The sequence below is a fragment of the Labeo rohita genome, chromosome 11 (assembly GCF_022985175.1).
Source record: "Labeo rohita strain BAU-BD-2019 chromosome 11, IGBB_LRoh.1.0, whole genome shotgun sequence".
In the NCBI taxonomy this organism is placed as follows: domain Eukaryota; kingdom Metazoa; phylum Chordata; class Actinopteri; order Cypriniformes; family Cyprinidae; genus Labeo; species Labeo rohita.
Window position 1 is genome coordinate 1,301,417 of NC_066879.1, and position 19,569 is coordinate 1,320,985.

General features: G+C 37.2%; 1 protein-coding gene across 5 annotated transcripts; it reads left to right on the forward strand.

The window, feature by feature from the left end:
- The first annotated feature begins 84 nt into the window (after positions 1-84).
- hipk1b (homeodomain interacting protein kinase 1b) lies at positions 85-18,732 on the forward strand. 5 transcript variants are annotated; one of them, XM_051122577.1, is made up of 17 exons: positions 85-422; positions 2,517-3,208; positions 5,553-5,926; positions 6,089-6,212; positions 7,750-7,869; positions 7,978-8,064; positions 8,152-8,336; positions 8,418-8,568; positions 8,655-8,841; positions 10,126-10,244; positions 10,519-10,653; positions 13,114-13,274; positions 13,360-13,512; positions 13,622-13,762; positions 15,444-15,655; positions 15,752-15,879; positions 17,252-18,732. In XM_051122577.1, exons 2-17 carry the CDS (start codon positions 2,519-2,521, stop codon positions 17,651-17,653), a joined length of 3,369 nt encoding a protein of 1,122 aa, XP_050978534.1. In that variant the 5' UTR covers positions 85-422; positions 2,517-2,518; the 3' UTR covers positions 17,654-18,732. The 5 variants fall into 5 exon arrangements, with proteins under 5 accessions (XP_050978534.1, XP_050978533.1, XP_050978535.1 ...); XM_051122576.1 differs by having other exon boundaries at positions 86-422; positions 13,619-13,762; XM_051122578.1 differs by having other exon boundaries at positions 86-422; positions 13,117-13,274; positions 13,619-13,762.
- The last annotated feature ends 837 nt before the right edge of the window (positions 18,733-19,569 follow it).

Sequence of the window (19,569 nt, forward strand, 5' to 3'; positions counted from 1 at the left end):
ATGTTGAGCAGCGGCATGGTATTTTCCCATCATCAACAGTTGCACAATTGCTAATCTCAGTGCGTGTTACAAAACGTGTAAAGCCGTGTGCGCATGCGCAGTTGCGAGCCCGTGGACAGGAAGCCTGACTGAAGCAGCTGATAATCGGGCTTTGGATGTTCCGGGGAGCACAACAGCCCCTTTCTGCCTGGATTTTAAGCAGGGCTTTTTAGTACAGGGACAGAAATCGACGATTTTATGAGCAGCTTGTCTGGTCACCCTTCATAGTGACTGATGGAGCTGTATTTTTATACCGATCGCTGTTTATTTTCGAGTTAACTGTAGGGCCGGAGCTGCTCAGTAACAATGAAGGCCTAGAATCCAGATCCGAGGGATTTAAAGCTCTCCTCTGCCTCAGACACCAGGATCAGCAACACGCTCAGGTATTAATATAGCAATGATCATCCATAATATATACATCCGACACGTAAGTGTCTTTTAATTGAGCTATCGTGGACATATAATGCGCTTGAATGGATTTTTGTTAAGAAGGGTTGGATTTGTGAAGCTCTGGTGTTTTTCCCCCTGTTGATTTCTCCTTTTGTTCTGAGTTACAATGTTTCTTTTTTGTTCTTAACGTTACATTTAATATGTTATATTGTAACATTAACTCTAACGATCGGTTGCCTAGTAGCCGACAGATGATACAATGATACAATGTAGCAAACTTATGACGTCTGCGGATTCGAGGACATCGGCAACAATGTCACTCAGTTTAGTGATTGCGATATTAATGCTCATACATAAATGAACAAATGCCGTGTTTTCCCTATTTATCTTTGTGTTTTCGTGTTTTGCTTGGCGACATTAGCGCAGTTTTCTCGAAAAGGGTGGAGTCGTTTGGTGGTTGTAAACATACAGCGGGCTGGTATCGCCTTAAAACTAGATTATACGACCATTTATGACCAGCAACTCTGTAGTTCATAGGTAATCTTTGATATTTGGTTTGTGTGTTTACGATTTGATGTTTTTATGTGGTTTAAATGTTTTAGTGACGATGTTCTGCTGGCATTCTGTCTTCTGAATGTGCCTGTGTTAAGCAGGGGTTTCAGCCTTTACATACAGAGACCCTCAATCCAGTGTTTTGACACTGTCCGTTTCAAAATGAAAATAATAATAAAATATTGTAGTTGAAATCCCTGGGTGCATGTAATAAAGCCATACTTGAGAAATGGGATGAAATGTCTTCGTTTTACATGCCTTTAGTTTTTCAACTAGCAGTATTTCCACTGTAAAATAGTTCATATTATATATTGAGGGATTATAGATCATTTATAGTTTTTAAAATAACAGTGTTTATTCAGAGACATGTTCAACTGGTGTCTTTTGAAAAAAATGTCATCTGAATGTATTTGAGTTGTCTAGTATCAATTGTATTAAATGTCTTATAGGGTGTTTTGTTACTTGACTTCTGTGATTTGTTCTGTTTTTGCCATGAAGATAGCCTTGCTCCTAATATACAGTTAAAAAGTAATAATAATAATGATAATGAACTAGCAATATTTGCAATATACAATTATTAACAGATTATCACAGAATTTCTCTTTATTTTATGATTAAATACATTTAATATGTAGAATTCTCTTTATGATTTAATGCATTAATGTATAGAATTTTCTTTTTATGATTAAATAAATTTACTTTGTAGAATTTTCTCTTTATGATTAATTTAATATGTAGAATTTTCTTTTTATTTAATGATTTTAATACATTTAATATAAATTTACTATGTAGACTATGTAGAATTTTCTCTTTATTTAATGACTTAATACATTTGATATATAGAATTTTCTCTTTATTTTCTCATTTAAATTTAATAAGTAGAATTTTCAGTTTATTTTAGGATTTTAATAAATTGAATATGTAGATTTTTCTTTATTTTATCATTTAATAAATTGAATATGTAGAATTTTCTCTTTATTTTACTAATAAGTTTAATATAGAATTTTAAATAATTTTAAGATTAAATAAATTTTACAAAATCATTTTGAAAATGAATGTAAACAAAATGTATATTAAACCTGAGAATAAAACATTACTACTTCTTGAATCCTTTTCATAAGGATTTAAAAAAGAAAAAAAAGTCATAGATTAGCAATTAGTGCATATTTTGTCTGCACTGTAACAGTTTTTTGCGTGTTTTAGGAAGAGATATTTTTCCTCTTTTTAAGTGTGTCTGTGTAGTTACAAGCAACACCAAAAAAAACCCAACTTGAATTTAATGTTAAAATATGTTTATTTAATCAACATGGCAGGATTTTTGATCTAATGGTTGTGATATTTCACTACATGGAGCTGACGGATCATTTCAGTATGTTTATGTGAACGTTAGATTTACCAGTATTTAAAAGAAATATTTGACACATCATTTTTTCATTATTATGTTGATCATTTTCATCAGTGTTGCCATTTTTAAAAGTGCTTTTGCGTTCTTTCTGTATTCAACAACGCCGAACCTATTTATTCGATATTCGCAGGCATGGCTTCGCAGCTGCAGGTTTTCTCCCCTCCATCTGTGTCTTCCAGTGCCTTCTGCAGGGTGAAAAAAATGAAAGTGGAGAGCTGTGCTTGGGATGCTTCCAATGAAGCGTACAGTTCTGTGGGCCAGTACAGCTTCAACCCCGCGGCGGGCCTCCCTTTCGGCACCTCCGGCCTGGTCTTTCCCCCAGCGTCCCGGGGCCAGGTGGTGGTCCGTGCCGCCGACAGCACGGGGAGCCTCCCGCGCGGGTCCAGCCGCAGAACCTCCCACAACACCCACCACACGGAGTCACACTCTTCCCGCGGGCACAGGTACGGCGTGAAGAGGAAGAATGAGGAAGTGGAGAGCTCCGGAGGAGGCGGTGGAAGTGGCAGCGGCAGCGTTCAGATTCTGGAGGAGCTCTCGGCTCCTGCTTTCTCCGCACGTACGGGAGGAGCGGGAACCACAGCCCAGTCCATCCCCCACTCGGCCCCCACCACTAAAAGCAGCAGCTCCAATGGCGAGGGAGACTACCAGCTGGTCCAGCACGAGATCCTCTGCTCCGTCTCCAACAGCTACGAAGTTCTTGAGTTTCTCGGTCGGGGTACGTTTGGGCAGGTGGCCAAGTGCTGGAAAAGAGGAACTAATGAGATTGTGGCTATCAAAATCCTGAAGAACCATCCATCATATGCACGTCAGGGACAGATCGAGGTATGATAGGATCTATGTTTTTGGATTACTGTGTTCAGATATCAAGATCTCATGGTATTTTCATTTTCACCTCATCTATTTGTAGTGCAGCGTGCATTTTTTTTTTTTTTTTTTTTTTTTTTCTCCCCTCTTCCTCCGTGATGAAACTAAATATGAATTTGCTCATGTTCCCCCTCAAGCTAACAGGGTTAATAAGGAAATGACATGATGCTCATTTTGTCCTGTGGTCTATTAATTTATTCAGAGACATTAAAATTTTAATTACATGCAGTGACTTGAATACAGTGGTTCTATAATGAGCCTGTTTTAATTTTTGAATTAAATTCATTTTGAGATTTGGAGCATAAAGGAAAAAACGTCAGGGTGACCCAACCACTCAAATGATATCATAATGAATAATAAAGCTTCAATTAAAGAAAATGCATTCTAAACAAGAACATCTTTCTAACACAAATTACTGTGTTCATTCCCTCTATTATAAGCCTGATCACTCAAAACTCTGATGCTTTAAAACATTCATTAAGAGATTAAAATAAATAAATGAATCATTGTGAATTGAGCAGATTAATCCAAGTGTTCTGAGGAAGCATGATCACTTCCATTTAGGCTTTATTCACATAAACATTGATCAGCACAGAGCATGAACAGAAGCTCAACTGCTTTTGCTTGACGTGTCAGAACAAACCAAACTTGTTCTTGCTGCAGCTCAGATGTGCTGCCATGACACAACAACAAACCTCACTAGTAGTCGAACGTCCGTGACCAAATATGAATGGTGTAAACATTGTTAATCTCAATGATCAGTGTTTATGCACTGCCAGTCAAAAGTTCTGCTCACCAAGCCTGCGTTTATTTGATGCATAGTACACCAAAAACAGTAGCTTTTAAAATTATTTTACTATTTAAAATGACTGTTTTCTATTTGAATATATTTTAAAATGTAATTTATTCCTGTGGTTTCAAAGCTGAATTTTTAGCATCATTACTCCAGTCACATGATCCTGTAGAAATCATTCTGATTTGCTGCTCAAAAAACATTTATTATTATTATTATTATTATTATTATTATTATTATGATGGTTAAAACAGTGGAGTTTTTTAGGTTTCTTTGATTAATGAAAGTTCAGAAGAACAGCATTTATCTGAAATGGGAATCTTTTGTTAAATTATAAATGCCTTTATCATCACTTTTGATCAATTTAAAGCATTCATGCTAAATAAAACTATTCATTTCTGTCATTTCTTTCCCTCCTGAAAATAAAAATAAAATATTGGTACTGACTGCAAGGTTTGGAATTGTATTTTATGTAATGTTACAATAGAAAGCAGTTATTTTAAATAGTAAAAATATTTCACTTTATTACAGCTTTTGCTGTGTTTCTTATTGAAGAAATGTAGGCTTAGTGAGCTGAAGAGAATTCTTTAAAATTCATTAAAAATCTGACTGTTCAAAAACGTTTGGCTGCTAGTGTATGTGAGTGTAAATTTAAATGTCTTAATCACATAAAGCAATCGTGTCTCTTTAGAAGAGTTGTGTTAAACTGCTCAAGTCATATGGATTTCTTTTTTGATCTCTTTATGAATGTTTTGAGGCGTTAGAGTTAACAGTGAACAGATTAAAAAATGGTTCATTTGTGTTCCAAAGATGCATACATTTCTTATTTGTTTAGAAAAACATAAGGGTGAATAAATTATGACAGAATTCTCATTTTGTGCTGAGCTAAATCTATAATTCATTAAATGCATTCATGCGTTAAAATGTTAACATTTAAAAAACGTTCATCCACCAAATGAATATCATAACCAACATGCACAAGAAAAACAACATGACCTATTATAGAGGGGGCTTCTGCAGATGCTTTTGACTTAAGGTGTGGTCACATTGATGACATTTTGCATGCAAAAAGGTCAGTTGTCTATTGTCAATAGTGTAGATGCATGAGAAACAGCCCACACAAAAGTCACTTTCAAACCAAGCAGCTTTCTGCTGGTCAGCTGCACCATTGCGAATTTTGTATGGGGAAATTTTTCACCCTCATGCAAAATTCCCAGTCGTATAATTTTCTATTGAAATGACTAGATTTTGCCGGCAAAATTTCACAGGACAATAGTTAATGTGACCACACAATCAAGGATAGATATAATATATCAGGCAAAGATAAGAAAGAGTTTAATAAAAAAACTTAATATTTGAATAAACAACATATAATATTGTAACAGATTATTCAAATTCATATTAAACCAACACAACTAAATTAAGGGATTGCTTTCAGCTTTCTGCTTCTTTTTTTTTTAATAACTGTAGACACTCTTATTTATCATTAACTCTTGATATCTCTTCTAGGTGAGCATATTGAACCGGCTCAGCGCGGAGAACGCTGACGAGTTCAACTTTGTCCGCTCCTACGAGTGTTTCCAGCACAAGGGCCATACGTGCCTGGTGTTTGAAATGCTCGAGCAGAACCTTTACGACTTCCTGAAGCACAGTAAGTTCAGCCCACTGCCCCTGCGGCACATCCGGCCCATCCTGCAGCAGGTGGCCACGGCCCTGATGAAGCTGAAGAGCCTGGGTCTCATCCACGCTGACCTGAAGCCTGAGAACATCATGCTGGTGGACCCCATCCGACAGCCATACAGGGTAAAGGTCATCGACTTCGGGTCGGCCAGTCACGTCTCCAAAGCCGTCTGCTCGACTTACCTCCAGTCTCGCTACTACAGGTGAGGGATTGGCTGTAATCAGTATGTGTTTAATAATCATACTTGTCTTTAGTACAGTCAGTTAGGAGACTGTGATGTTGTTGTAAATGATTATAAAAGAAAAATAGAGCCTAAGTGCATTTTCTTTTTTTTTTCTTTTTTTTTTCTGCTTTCTATCTTCAGAGCTCCTGAGATCATCCTTGGTCTGCCGTTTTGTGAAGCCATTGACATGTGGTCACTGGGTTGTGTGATTGCTGAGCTCTTTCTGGGTTGGCCGCTCTATCCAGGAGCTTCAGAATATGATCAGGTCAGTGCTTCACGCAGTCTGGCTTAACCAGTGTATGTGATTTTAAATATAAAGATGCCTCTAAGTTAATGTGACTCAGTGTAAAGTTCAGTGCTTTCATGTGGTTTGGTTGTGGCAGTGTGGCAATATCGTACAGTCCCAGCAAAGCTTACTAGTCTGCTGCATCCTCCACCACCAGATATAGCCTTCATAAAATTGCTCTGTGAAAATTATGATTAACTCTAATAACTCTTATGATTGGCTCTAATTTTTTGACCCTTTATCCACTGTGCTCTGAAATCTGAAAATTCTTTAGTTAATTCGATGTTCCCAGTAAAAAAAAAAATTTAAAATTTAATCCAAGATTTGAATTTGAAATTTACAAGCAATCTCTTTGCCAGCTTTCTTTTGTGTATATATATAAATATAAAAATATATAAATTTATACTTTTTTTTTTTTTTGGATGTAGGCCTTGTTGACCCAAGCTTATGCACTTGAGTGTTTGAGAGAGAAAAAAAACATTATTTGTGGATAATTTAGCTTTTGTCCATAATTTATCCATAAAATAATAAATGTATTTCATAGGGCCTTAAAAATTACATTTTTGTTAAACTAGAAGTTAAACAAGAAGTTGCTGTTAACTTGTGTAAGTTTAATGATTTCAGTTAATTTGACATGGTTTTTGATTAATATTTTTTTAATGTAATTATTAAAATAGAATCTAGAAAAATTTAAAACCGGAAAAAACTGAATCCAGAAAAATTAAAACTGCAGGGAAAAAAGTATTTTGGGGAAAAATGGGTTTTATAGGGCTCTATTTCTTTCATTTTCAGTCTTTGTTTTTTTTGTAGTTGTCCTTTAATTTGTTATTTGCATCTGTTATTATTATTAATAACAAAGATATCATTTTTCTTATTTTATAAATCGTCAGACTACTGTATCATGAAATAAGATTTGGCTTTATCCTTTTAGCTAATGTACCAAAGTTGCACTGGCATGTGATTATTATTTATTTTTTTTTTTTTTAAAGGGGGATGAAATGCTTTTCGTAATAGATTAAATAACTATAACCATCTATTATTCAACTTCTTGACCTGTCGTTTTAGAGATTTTAGTCAGGTCTATACTAGTCTGTATAGTCCAGTGGGAAAAAAAGAAAATTCTTTCCAGGTCAAAATGACCAGAAACTCAACATGTGGGTTTAGATAATACCTTGACAGATTGTACAGTGTGACTTTAAGGAGATAGACGAGGCAGATTGTGTGACATGTACAGTCTTTCATGCCAGACTGTACGATAAATTGTAGCCGTGATTCAGCATTGACAGCCGGTCGCACGTTGGACGTGTCATTCTGTACTTGCGCTCTCAAGTTTAAGGCTGCGGTCCAAATCTGTGAATCTAATCATCGCCAAGACCATTACTTGGCCGTCTTTGAACATCTTGTCACTGTAGGCAAAGTCATTTTACTGTACAATCCCAAAACTTACACAGAATCCTTGTTTCATTTTCCCCTAGCCTCTGTACTAGACTTAACAATTCCCATTTTCCCCTTCCAGATTCGGTACATTTCTCAGACACAGGGATTGCCTCCAGAATATCTGTTGAGCGCTGGCACAAAAACAAGCCGCTTCTTCAACAGAGGACCAGACTCCAGCTACCCGCTGTGGAGGCTAAAAGTCAGTACCCATATTTTTATATTTTGTTGGGTTAAAAACGTAAGTAATGCTGAATAGTTTCTTATTTGAATATAATTGGTTAATATTGTACTGAACTGTTCTTTCTAGACCCCTTCTGAGCATGAGTCCGAAATGGGCATCAAGTCAAAAGAAGCGAGAAAATACATCTTCAATTGTTTGGATGACATGATGCAGGTAATTAGAAATGCGTACAAAGGATGAAACGTGTCATTAGTTCTAATGGATCAGTCTAAATCTTTGATTGCATTGATTTGTTTCCAGGTCAATCTGCCTACTCATTTAGAAGGGACTGACATGTTGGCGGAGAAGGCGGACCGACGGGAGTTGATTGACCTGCTGAAGAGGATGCTGAGACTGGACGCTGATAAAAGAATTACGCCTACAAAAACCCTGGCACATCCGTTTGTGACCATGAGCCACCTGCTGAACTTCCCACACAGCTCACAGTACGTCCTTTTCAAGGCATCTAGCACTGGTTCATTTGGATAAATATGTGTTTTAAGTTTGTTCTCACATAATTTTTGTAGTGTGAAGTCGTGCTTCCAGAACATGGACATCTGCAAGAGAAGGAACAGTAGCTTTGACAGTGGTAAAGCCCTGTTTGCTGCTAACGCTGTTCCTGGAACTGCAGGAAACCTGACTGTGACCTTCAGCAGCCAGCTGAACCAGCACAGCCAGGTGAGGGGAAAAACCTCCTGGTTATTAATACTGCTGTTTCATAAGGATTTCCATTGAATGTTTACCACTGTTGGTCATTTTCCCAGGTTCCATCTGCTGGCGGAGCTGTTCCTCTCCTCAACTACCAACCCGCACTTTACCAGCAGGCGACCATAAACATCCCAGGCCTGGCCCAGCCCAGCATCCCCCTGCAGACCCGTCCCACTCAGCTGTGTGCTCAGACTGAACCCTTCCAGCAAACCCTCATCGTCTGCCCCCCCACCACTATCCAAGGTGAGCTGGAGCAGGTGCATTGTGGGTAATTTATGCCTCTTGGATAAACGGCTCCATGCAGTTGTTGCCAAATCAGCAGTTCACTATTTTTACGTAGAACATGCTGTCTGTCGAATTAAAAAGGATTGCAACCAGATATTAAAATCTCATTTCCGGGTACACAGTTTAGAAAGTGCTAGAATTTAAATTTTAAACAATTTTTAAGGTTTTAATTTTTTTTTTTCTTACAACGTCCAGTGTAATTATAAAAAAAAAAGGAAAAAAACATATATTGAGTAATAACACTTATTAAAGATTGAGTCATGGATCATTTGCATATCATTGATCTCATTTTGATATTGCACAAAAACACATAAGTGATAATTGACACATAAATATTGCATTTGCATGTCCTGTCTTAAACAGTTTAACTACTAAATGCATAAAACAATATAAATGTACTTAATCTACCAGTGTCTTTGCTGCTTGCTTTTAATAATTTAACCATACAGATCTACAGAAATTACTTTGGTTAAGTATCCTATTTAATTTTTATATCTAAAATTACAAACTTTTTTTTAATGACGTGCGCTCACTCAGTCTCTTTAGATTTTTTTTTTTTTCTTTATTTTTTTTTTATCATATGGTAATTTTAAAAATCTTGTACACTACCAGTCAAATGTTTTTGAAACTAAAAAATTGTTGCTTTGGTTTGTTTTGTTTTAAAGAAGTCTTTTCTGCTCACCAAACCTGCATTTATTTAATTTGAATTACAGCAAAAACAGTAAAATTCAGAAATATTTTTACTATTTAAAATAACTGTTTTCTATTTTTAAATGTTTTTACATTTTAAAGTGCAATTTATTTCTGTGATTTCAAAGCTGAATTTATAGCATCATTACTCATTATTCTAATCTATTACATTTTAAAATATATTCAAAAAGAAAAACACTATTTTAAATGGTAAAAAAATATTTCACAATATTACTGTTTTTGCTGTATTTTGGATCAAATAAATGCAGGCTTGGCAAGCAGAAGACAGTTCTTTTAAAAAAAAAAAAATTCTAAATCTTTTTGTTCAAAACTTGGTGTATATTTTACCTGCTATATTTTTGTGTTTGATTTGGTTTTTGTTTATGTACAACTTTTTCAGTTCAAATTTGTGAATTTGTATTTCTTTGAGCCTGAGTTGCTATTAGTGCAAAATGTTTTAGAGTTGATTCACATGATGCATACTTCCCCATCCATGAAAAGCACTCAATTTTTCTACAAACACTTTTTTTTTTTTTCCTGTCTTTCTTGAAGGGCTTCCATCTTCTAATAAAACCTCTAGCTATCCTGTGAGGATGGAGAACGGTGTTCCTGTAGTCCAGCAGAACCAGTCCACGCAGCCCCTTCAGATTCAACCCAGCATGCTGACGCAGGTAAGACATTGAGCTCGCCCGTCTGTGTAACGCTGGCATAATATCTAACTCTGACGTTCCGTCACCGCGATATGCCGAACTGCAAATTAATCCGGTTGAGTTGGAGAGGCAGCGTCAGTCCTTAAAGTCTGCATGGACACCCGTTCGGCTACTGACGAGTGCCGGTAAATGGCACGTGAGATCACAGCCTTGTACCCCTGACCTGAGTCTGACCTTTTGTCTAACCTTTCCATGCTTTTTGCCCCTTTCCCTCCACGGTGCCCCTCCTCCATAGGGCTCCTGTACGCCTCTGATGGTGGCCACGCTGCACCCCCACACAGCGGGAGTGGCATCCCAGTACCCGCTGCCCCTGGCACTGGGCTGTGGGGCAGGAAGGCCTGCCCTACTGGAGCAGACAGCCACAGTGCTGGTAAAGAGAGACCCACCCAGCGCTCGACCACTAACATCATCATTTCTCATTGACCCTCTCCCCCTCTCTGGCTCTTTCCAAACTCCTGCTTAAAAGCATCTTTCTTTCTAAGCCTATTTTCTTTCTAGTCTCTCTGTGTGACTGATCTTTTATTTATTTCTGATCACTCTTTGTTCTTTATTATTTGTTGATATTTACCTGTCTCGTTGATGTTGTTTTATTTCTGATCTCTCTGATCTTCTGTGGTCTCTTGTTGATCTTTACTTCTCTCTTATTAACCTTTTTTTGATCTCCATTCGATCTGTTTTCAGTTTCTTTGATCTTTTTCTGATCTCTTTTTGTTTTTTTTTTAATCTGTTGTTGATCTTTTTCATGTTGTTCGGTCTTTTTGATCTTTTTCTTGTGTCTCTCTGATTCTGGATCTTCTTTAATCTTTGATCTTCTTTGATCCTCATTGATATCTTGTTTTATTTATTTATTTATTTTATTTTTTTTACATGTTTTTTTTTTTTTTTTCTTTTGTGTGTTTGTTTTCAATGACATTATTTTATTTTTTTTTCATCACAATTTTTTCTGATCTCTTTTTGATTAGCTCTGGATCCTCTATGATCTCCTGTTGATCTTTACTGCTCTCTTATTGATCTTTTTCAATCTCCATTGGATCTTTTTTATTTTTTTTTTTTTTTTTTTTTTTAGTGTCTTTGATCTTTTTCTGCTCTTATTTCGATAATTCTGGATCCTTTTTTTATCTATTGTTGGTCATTTTCATGTTTTTTTTAGTCCTTTTTGATCTTTTTTTCTTGTATCTCTTTGATTTTGGATTTTCTTTAATTTCTTGTTGTTGAGATTTTGTGGTGTTGTTTTTGTTTGTTTTTTCAAAGACACTATGATTTTTTTTTATTTTATTTTGGACCTTATTTTTTTTTATTTTATTTTGGATCCTTATTGATCTTGATTTTTTTTTTTTTTTTTTTTTTTTTTTTTTTTTTTAATTTATTTATTATTCTCTCTTTTGATGTTTGTTTGTTTTCAGTGCCTTTTTTTCATCACCATTTTTTCTGATCTCTCTTTGATAATTCTGGATCCTCTTTGATTTCCTGTTGATCTTTACTGGTCTCTTAATGATCTTTTTATTTTTTTTTTCAGTCTCTTTGATCTTTTTCTGAACTCTTTGATAATTCTAGCTCTTCTTTTTGATATCTTATTGATACCGATTTTGTTTTTATTTGTTTATTATTATTTTTTGTTAAATCTGGATCCTCACTAATGTCTAGTAGGTGTTTTTTTTTTTTTTTTTTTTTTTTTTTCTCTCTCTCTCTCTCTATTTCTCTTTTTGACACGTCAAATAGTTCATTTATCCTGATCTGTTTGTATTTCTTTTTTTTTTTTTTTTTTTTTTTTTTTTTTCTTTCTTTCTTTCTCTCTTTCTTTGTTGGTCTTGCATCTCTTAATTGTTAATCTCCCTGGTCTTTTCCTTTATCTTTCTTTCTAATCTCTCTCTCTCTCTCTCTCTCTCTCTCTCTCTCTCTCTCTCTCTCTCTCTCTCTCTCTGTATTTCTAATCTTTCCTTCTGCTCGTTCTTCCTTTGTTCTCCCTCTCAGTCCCTCATCATTCTTTCTCAGTGCAGGTCTGCTACAGGCATGGGAGGCATGTGCTGACTCTTCTGTGCTTTGCTTGCAGCTTCTTGTTGTGTGAATATATATATATATATTTTTTTTTTTATATCCCTCCTTTGACCTCCCCCTCCTCCTCCTCGTCCTTCTCCTCCCAGCCCCACCGTCTGTTTGGCCCTCCTTCTTCTCTCAGGGGAGGAGACTGACCTTGTCTACAGCTCAAAAACACTCGCAGCCATGTTCCTCTCCCTCTCATAGCCATGTCTGTCCGCAGGTACTCTAGTGCTGCCCATACTGGCATGGCAGATCTTTTGGCCAGTTTTGCTCTGTGGAAACGCTCATTGTTTTTCTGACTCTTTAACAGCCATGATTCTTCCCAACAGGTTGCCGGATTACTCTTTCCTGCCCTTCATCTTTAATTGTTAATGCTCGTGTATGATTTTTTTGCATGCTGTGCTTGTCTTGGCTTTTAAAATCATACGAAATGGCTGTGCTACATCTATAAAACTGCCTTATGCTCCGGGAGAGAGTTGCAGATTTTTTTATTTTTTGTGCACTGATTGATTTATTTTACTGGTGTTCAGTTTAATTGTGTGCAGTGATGTCACGTTAGCATGTTAGTTGATACTGTTCATTCTGGCATGACACAAATGTTTAAATTCAGATTTAAATGGCCATCTGTTCATCAATGTCCCTCATTGTGTGGTGCAGGTTTGGTCATATCTGTTTTCATTTGCCAGTGAAACTTATTTTCAAATTTGATTCACAATCAGTGATGCACTATGACTTGCTTAAGCATTTTTCTAAGCAGCAGTGTCACTAAGCCAGATATTTTGTGATCCTCCAGCAGGCCTGGCCAGCGGGAACCCAGCAGATCCTCATACCCTCTGCGTGGCAGCAGGTGCCTGGCATGACCATCCACAACTCCAGCCACCAGTCTGTAGTGACCGAATCGCCTCTGGAGACCCTGCTGTCTGAAAACTCCACACAGCAGACATCGAGCTGGAGGTACGTGTTCAGAAAGAAGCGTGCACTTTTATTATGACGGATATTTGATTGTCCTTGATACTGATTGTATGGCTGTTTCCTACAGGGCGTCTCAGAGCGGTCAGCACAATAGCGTCGTCCAGCAGAACCCGCACATTCTTGGCAGCCTCAATTCTACTCAGTCTCTCGGTCGAGGAACATCTACGGTCACACGCTCACAGAACAAGAGGAGCAGGGTCTGTTGTGACACTGGCAGCAGGTATTAAGACATTCAAGTTTAATAAAATTTTTTACATTTTCAAAAATCTATATTATTTAAATAAATGTAAAAAATGTATACATTTCCTGTCTGTTTGTGTTCACAGCAGTGCTCTGGTGAGCTCTCAGTCATACAGTGCTATTCTCACTCAGCCCATCATTATCTCCGACACCCCGAGTCCTGCTGTCAGCGTTATCACCATTCACAGTGACTCTGATGATGAGGACGAGAGGAAGTTCCACCCTGCTAGGTGAGTGAGGTCACTACCTAGTGTGATCACTATATATATCCACCTTATTCTTCAATGTGGAAGTAAGCCTTTGGGTGAGACTTCCGGTTCATTAGCTGCTATAGGGAAGTGATAAGAAAAACAAGCAGTAAATGGTTAAACTGTTTGCATTACAAACCAGTGTTAAAACATTAACATATGGTAAGACACACCAATCTGCAATGTCATGCAGCAAAACAAGCTGTTTGGTATGGCTAAAAATAGCTGGGCGCAGATGAGACCGGAAGCCCATAAAATTTACAAATGGCCACACGCTTATGGGAAAAATGTGACCTTGGAACACAAAATCAGTCATAAGGGTCAATTTTTTTGAAATTGAGACTTATAATCATCTGAAAGCTAAATAAATAAGCTTTCCATTGATAGGTGATTTGTCAAGACAATATTTGGCTGAGATACAACTATTTGAAAATCTGGAATCTGAGGGTGCAAAAAATTCAGAATATTGAGAAAATCACCTTTAAATTTGTCCAGATGAAGTTCTTAGTGATGCGTATTACTAATCAAAAATTAAGTTTTGATATTTATGGTAGTAAATTTACAAAATATCTTCATGGAACATGATCTTTACTTAATATCCTAATGATTTTTGGCATAAAAGAAAAACCAATAATTTTGATGCATACAGCGTATGGACTTTTTAGCTATTGCTACAAAGTTTTGTGGTTCAGGGTCACAAATAAGGTGGACAGAGAGAGTTTTATTCTGCAAGGATGCAAAAAGTTGCCTGTAATTTTATGTCAGAAATGATTTTTGTTTCATATAAACACTGTTTTCAACATTGATAATAAGTGTTTCTTGAGCAGCAAAAGCACATTATCACAGAAATAAACTAAAATGTTTTATACCTTTTTTTTAATTATATGATATTAATTAGTGCTGGGCAATTGCGTCCAAAATAAGTTTTTGTGTACATGTGCGTGTGCTGTGTATATAAACAGTACACACATACAGTATATGTTTTGACAGTATTTACATGTGTATATATTTATATTTATATTCATATTTATATTATATATAAATATATTTCATATGCAGACATAACATATTTTTCTTAAATGTATACAAACTTGTGCGTATTTATATATGCATAATAAATGTACACAGTACACATACACATTATGTACACCCAAAAATCACGATTAATCATTACCCAGCACTAACATTAATATTTCAGAATTTCTGATATACTGTTTTCTTGAAACTGTATATCAGGTGAGCACAAGAGACTTCTTTCAGAAACATCTGATCAACCTCAGACTTTTGAATTCTAATTTCTCTTTTCACAGTGTAAAGTTCACTCTTAAAAATAACCTTGAACATCCATTGAACCTTTCAGATGCAGAAAAGGTTCTTGATAGTTGAAAAAGGTTCTTTAGATTTTTAAAATGTTCTTCAAAATGCTTCTTTTAGAAACTGCTCACTGAAAGGTTCTTTGGCATCACTGCAAAAACACCCTTTTGGACCCTTTTTTTTTTAAGAGTGTAGCTCAATATTATAAGCTGAATGCTGCTGTTAAGACTGTAGTGTTCATTTTCCTACCTTCAACCAAATTCATAACTTTACCATATTGAAATAATTTAATTGATGTGAAATTCCATAGATTTTTGCCTAAAAGTCAACCTTTTTCTGTTTTTGGCAGCTGTGGACCCAGTCACAGGACTAATGTGATCAGCTGTCTAACCGTTCACGATTCGGACTCCTCCACCGCCAGTCCTCTGACTCCCAAACCCCAGAACAGTCACGTGGGGCTCCAGTCCTCACGCCTCTCCAAATCCCTGGCAGTGGTGGCTCCATCTGTGAAAGCACAGCCTGTGGAAAGCTCAATATCAGCCAAAATCCCAGTGGCTGTAGGCGAGTATTAGCAGTCGTCCCGTTTTTATTCACTGTAGGCTGTTGAACAGTTTAAGAACGCGTTGTTAAAAACCACATTCGCCACTTTTGTTATAGGTCTTCCGCAGAATTACTACATGAAGCCTAAGAGAGCCGCCGCCACGAGGCAGCAGAGCAGCTCTGGAGAGAGCGTCACCGACCACCTACAGGAGCCCAGCAGATCTCAACCACTTAACCTCAGTCAGGTGAGCGCTTGTGCCGTAGTGTATCGTAAAGTGGTCATGACATGGATTATTTTATTATTAGGGCTTGAGCACCTGTGGTGCAAGGACTCTTTGAATTTGATTTGCTCAGTTTCTTCGTCTCCAAAATGAATCACATTTTTGAGGGTCTAAACATACTGAAAAATGAAACTTTGCCCACACACCAAAAGTGGTCAAATTTAGATCTGATATGGGTTTCAGAAGTTGGTGTTGCAAAATGGCTTAATAGTGCCACCTATAAAATTTCTACGAAGTGCCCCTTTCACATACATGTATGAAGTTGGGTAGGCGCATGTAACACACCAATACCTACAAAAAAGTCTCTTGGTACAAAATCCGAAACCTAACAGGAAGTCTGTTATTTTGAATTTCATTTTTGCCATTTTCGGGTGTTGCATTTAAACAAAGTCCTCCTAGAGATTTAAAGAGATCAACACCAAATTTGGTCAGTGTAATCTAAAGCCCTTTGTGACGTTGAATTGCAAAGATCTTGGGTTTTAGTTGAAGGGCGTGTCTGTTACGGCCTTTTCTGAGGGTTAGTTCATAGATGCTTTTTTATTGACGAAGAAGACATTTTAAGTTATGAAACTTGAAAGATGTGTTCAAGATGTTCACTTCTAGGACAAAAATTTACAGATAATTTACTCACCCCCTTGTCATCCAGGATGCTCATGTCTGTCTGTCTTCAGTTGTACAGAAATTGTTTTTGAGGAAAACCTTTTAGGATTTCTCTAGTTTGAACTTCCAAAATGCAGTTTAAATGCAGCTTCAAAGTCGATCCCAGTCAAGGAAGAAGGGTCTTATCTAGCCAGATGATTATAACAAAAAAAAAATTACAATTTATATACTTTTTAACCTCATGCTCATCTTGTCTGTCTCTGCGTGAACTGTGTGTTCCGGGTCAGTACAGTTAGGGTATGTCAGAAAACTCCCATCTTATTTTCAAAATCATCCTACATCGCAGCAGAAGTACCGACCCAGTTTTTACAAAGTGAACATGCAAAGATCAAACGACCTTTACAAAAACGGTAAAACAGCGATGTAGGACAATTTTGAAGTTGGGAAAGAAAATAAGATAGGAGTTTCTCAACATACCCTAACTGAATTGACCCGGATTACACAGAGTTCAAGCAGAGCTAGACGATACAAGCATTTACAAGAAGTCCTGAAATGTTTTCCTTAAAAAAAAAAAAAAAAAAAAAAAAAAAAAAAAAAAAAAAAAAAACTGAAAAAAGAAAGACATGAACATCTTGGATGACAAGGAGGTGAGTAAATTACTTGTAAATTTTTGTTCTGAAAGTGAGCTACTCCTTTAAAGAGCGTGTGGTTCAGTTTCCTGTTTTCCTTCCTCCAGACCACTGTCTCCTCGTCCCAGGAACCGTCCGGCGGCTCGTCCTCCCTGCGTCGACAGCACACTTACCCGCCCGCCTCCTCTCATTACTGTCTCCAGGAGGCGCCGTCGTTCACCAGCACCCCCAGCCTGTACACCTACCCCGCCCCCGCGTCCCACATGGAGCACCTGCTCGTGCAAGGCTCCTCCCCCTCCATGCACGTCCCGCCCACTAGTCACTATGCAGCCAGTCTTATCCCAAAGGACTCCATCGGAGGCGTGGTCCACGGACTCTCCGCCCACTACCAGCAGCATTACCCCGCCCATCCTTACGTCAGCACCAGCACCAGCACCACTAGAGGAAGCGGGGCGTACGGCGGCTACCAGCTCAGCCCGCGGAGGGTCTCTCAGTACCCCTACATATGAGACGCACAGACTGACGTCTTCGACTTTTTACGACCGACAGACCTGCCGTCAACTGCTGCAACTGGTTTTATCTGTCCTATTTATGTTTTAGAATGTTAATATTTAGAAATCTATTACGTCATCTGAGAAATCCGGTGTCCCGTTAGGCGAGTTTATTTTCTTAGCTCAAGAAACGCTGACGTGTTTTTAATTCGTAAGCAATAGAGGAATAATGCTGACATAAAGGAACGGGGATCGTGACGTCGCCGTACGTTGTCTGTTCGACTCAAATCCTTACACTAATCCTTGACTCGTTTTATATTCCATTTCGTTTTTAGATTCCGTGTCGTGTTTTTGTTGTCGTAGGATCTCTTTTGTTCTTAAGTTATGTTTGATTGTGAAGCTGACTGATTCTCAACCACTTTACTGGAAGGTCAAGATGTGGAAAGGAGAAAAAAAAAAAAAAAGTTCTGTGCTCTGGTCGTATTGTTATTTAAGTTAGCGCTATATGTTAGTCCTGGTAGAATCGTAGAGTGTATGTTGTGAGGAATATCAGTGGATATAAGGAGTAACGTCAACTTCCCATCACCTTTTTAATTTTATTTTATTATTTTTAGCTAAAATTGTTTAATCATGTCTAAGTACTCTCCCTGGAGAACAGGGGATATTAAGATATTTAACAGAAGAGCTGGGATGTCGAAGCCAATGAAAATGTGATGATATTTCGGGAAGCATAATTACACTCTGATGATTGATTGGTTTTGTGACATTAAGTGTGGTTTGTTTGCAGCGTTTCTCAGTAGTCTGCTTTTCAAACTAGAGTACACCAAATATGTCTCAGTGACGGACAGCTGACGTGATCTTTAACATGAAATTCTGCTCAAAATGACACTGTGACTGACCCCTGCGGTCCTTCGTGTTCTGCTCTCAATAACATGACGTGCCTTGACATTCTCTCCAACGTGTTTGGCAGTGTTTTTGAGTTCAGAGAACATTTAGCATCAACCAAGAAAGTACTGTACACATTTTGTAATGTCAAGCAACGATGGAAAAAAAAACACTTCCGTTGTAATGCCATCAAATAAACAAACATCAATGCAGTTCCTGTGTCTTGCTGTTTTTAGCTCCAGCTTAGGCTGGTTTTAGCCGGTGTTTTGTTGTTTTTGTTTTTCTTCAGCAGGGCAACCACTGAAAGGAACAGCTTCAGCTTAAAGACAAGAAAAGGAACCATGCAAATGACAATACTGAACACCAAGATGAAAACTACATTCCCTTGCAGGGGAAAAGAAATCGTCTGATGCCATGTGTGTTAGAGCAGCATTTCGGAAAATTTACGGACTGAATTAACTGCAAATCATACAGGAGTAAAGTGATAGACATGTATGTTAAGGTTTAAAACAATTAAAGGATTTTCATGTGTTTTGTGTAAATTAGGCTTTTAATTGCGATCTTGAACCAGTTAACTAGCAGCAGTTATTACTCCACCATGTGACGTGATTATTTAATAAACTACAGAAATGTGACCATATTACTATGGTCAGAGCTGAGCATTAACTGATTACAAGTAATCAGATTTCAAAATGACTCGTAATCAGACTACAGTTACTTTAATATGGATTACATATTTATGCAATAGCAATAAATTACCCATACTCTTGATTCTCCCTAATTCCTCTTTTTTTTGTCTTTTCTTTTTCAAGCCTGCTGCTTATATGCATTCAGGAGGTCGTCCAGTTTTGTGGAAATTCACACAAAGAGTCAGTATTTAGGTGGTGACACAGCATTTGACCACTGATTTACAAAATTCATTTCAGATTTAGTGGTGTTTTAACATTGCATCAACTACTGATGAACACATTAATTTTTATTTGAATGATCACTCTGCTGGATATTTAATCATGTATTTCTGTGTTTTTGGAAGGCTTTTGTCGATTAAA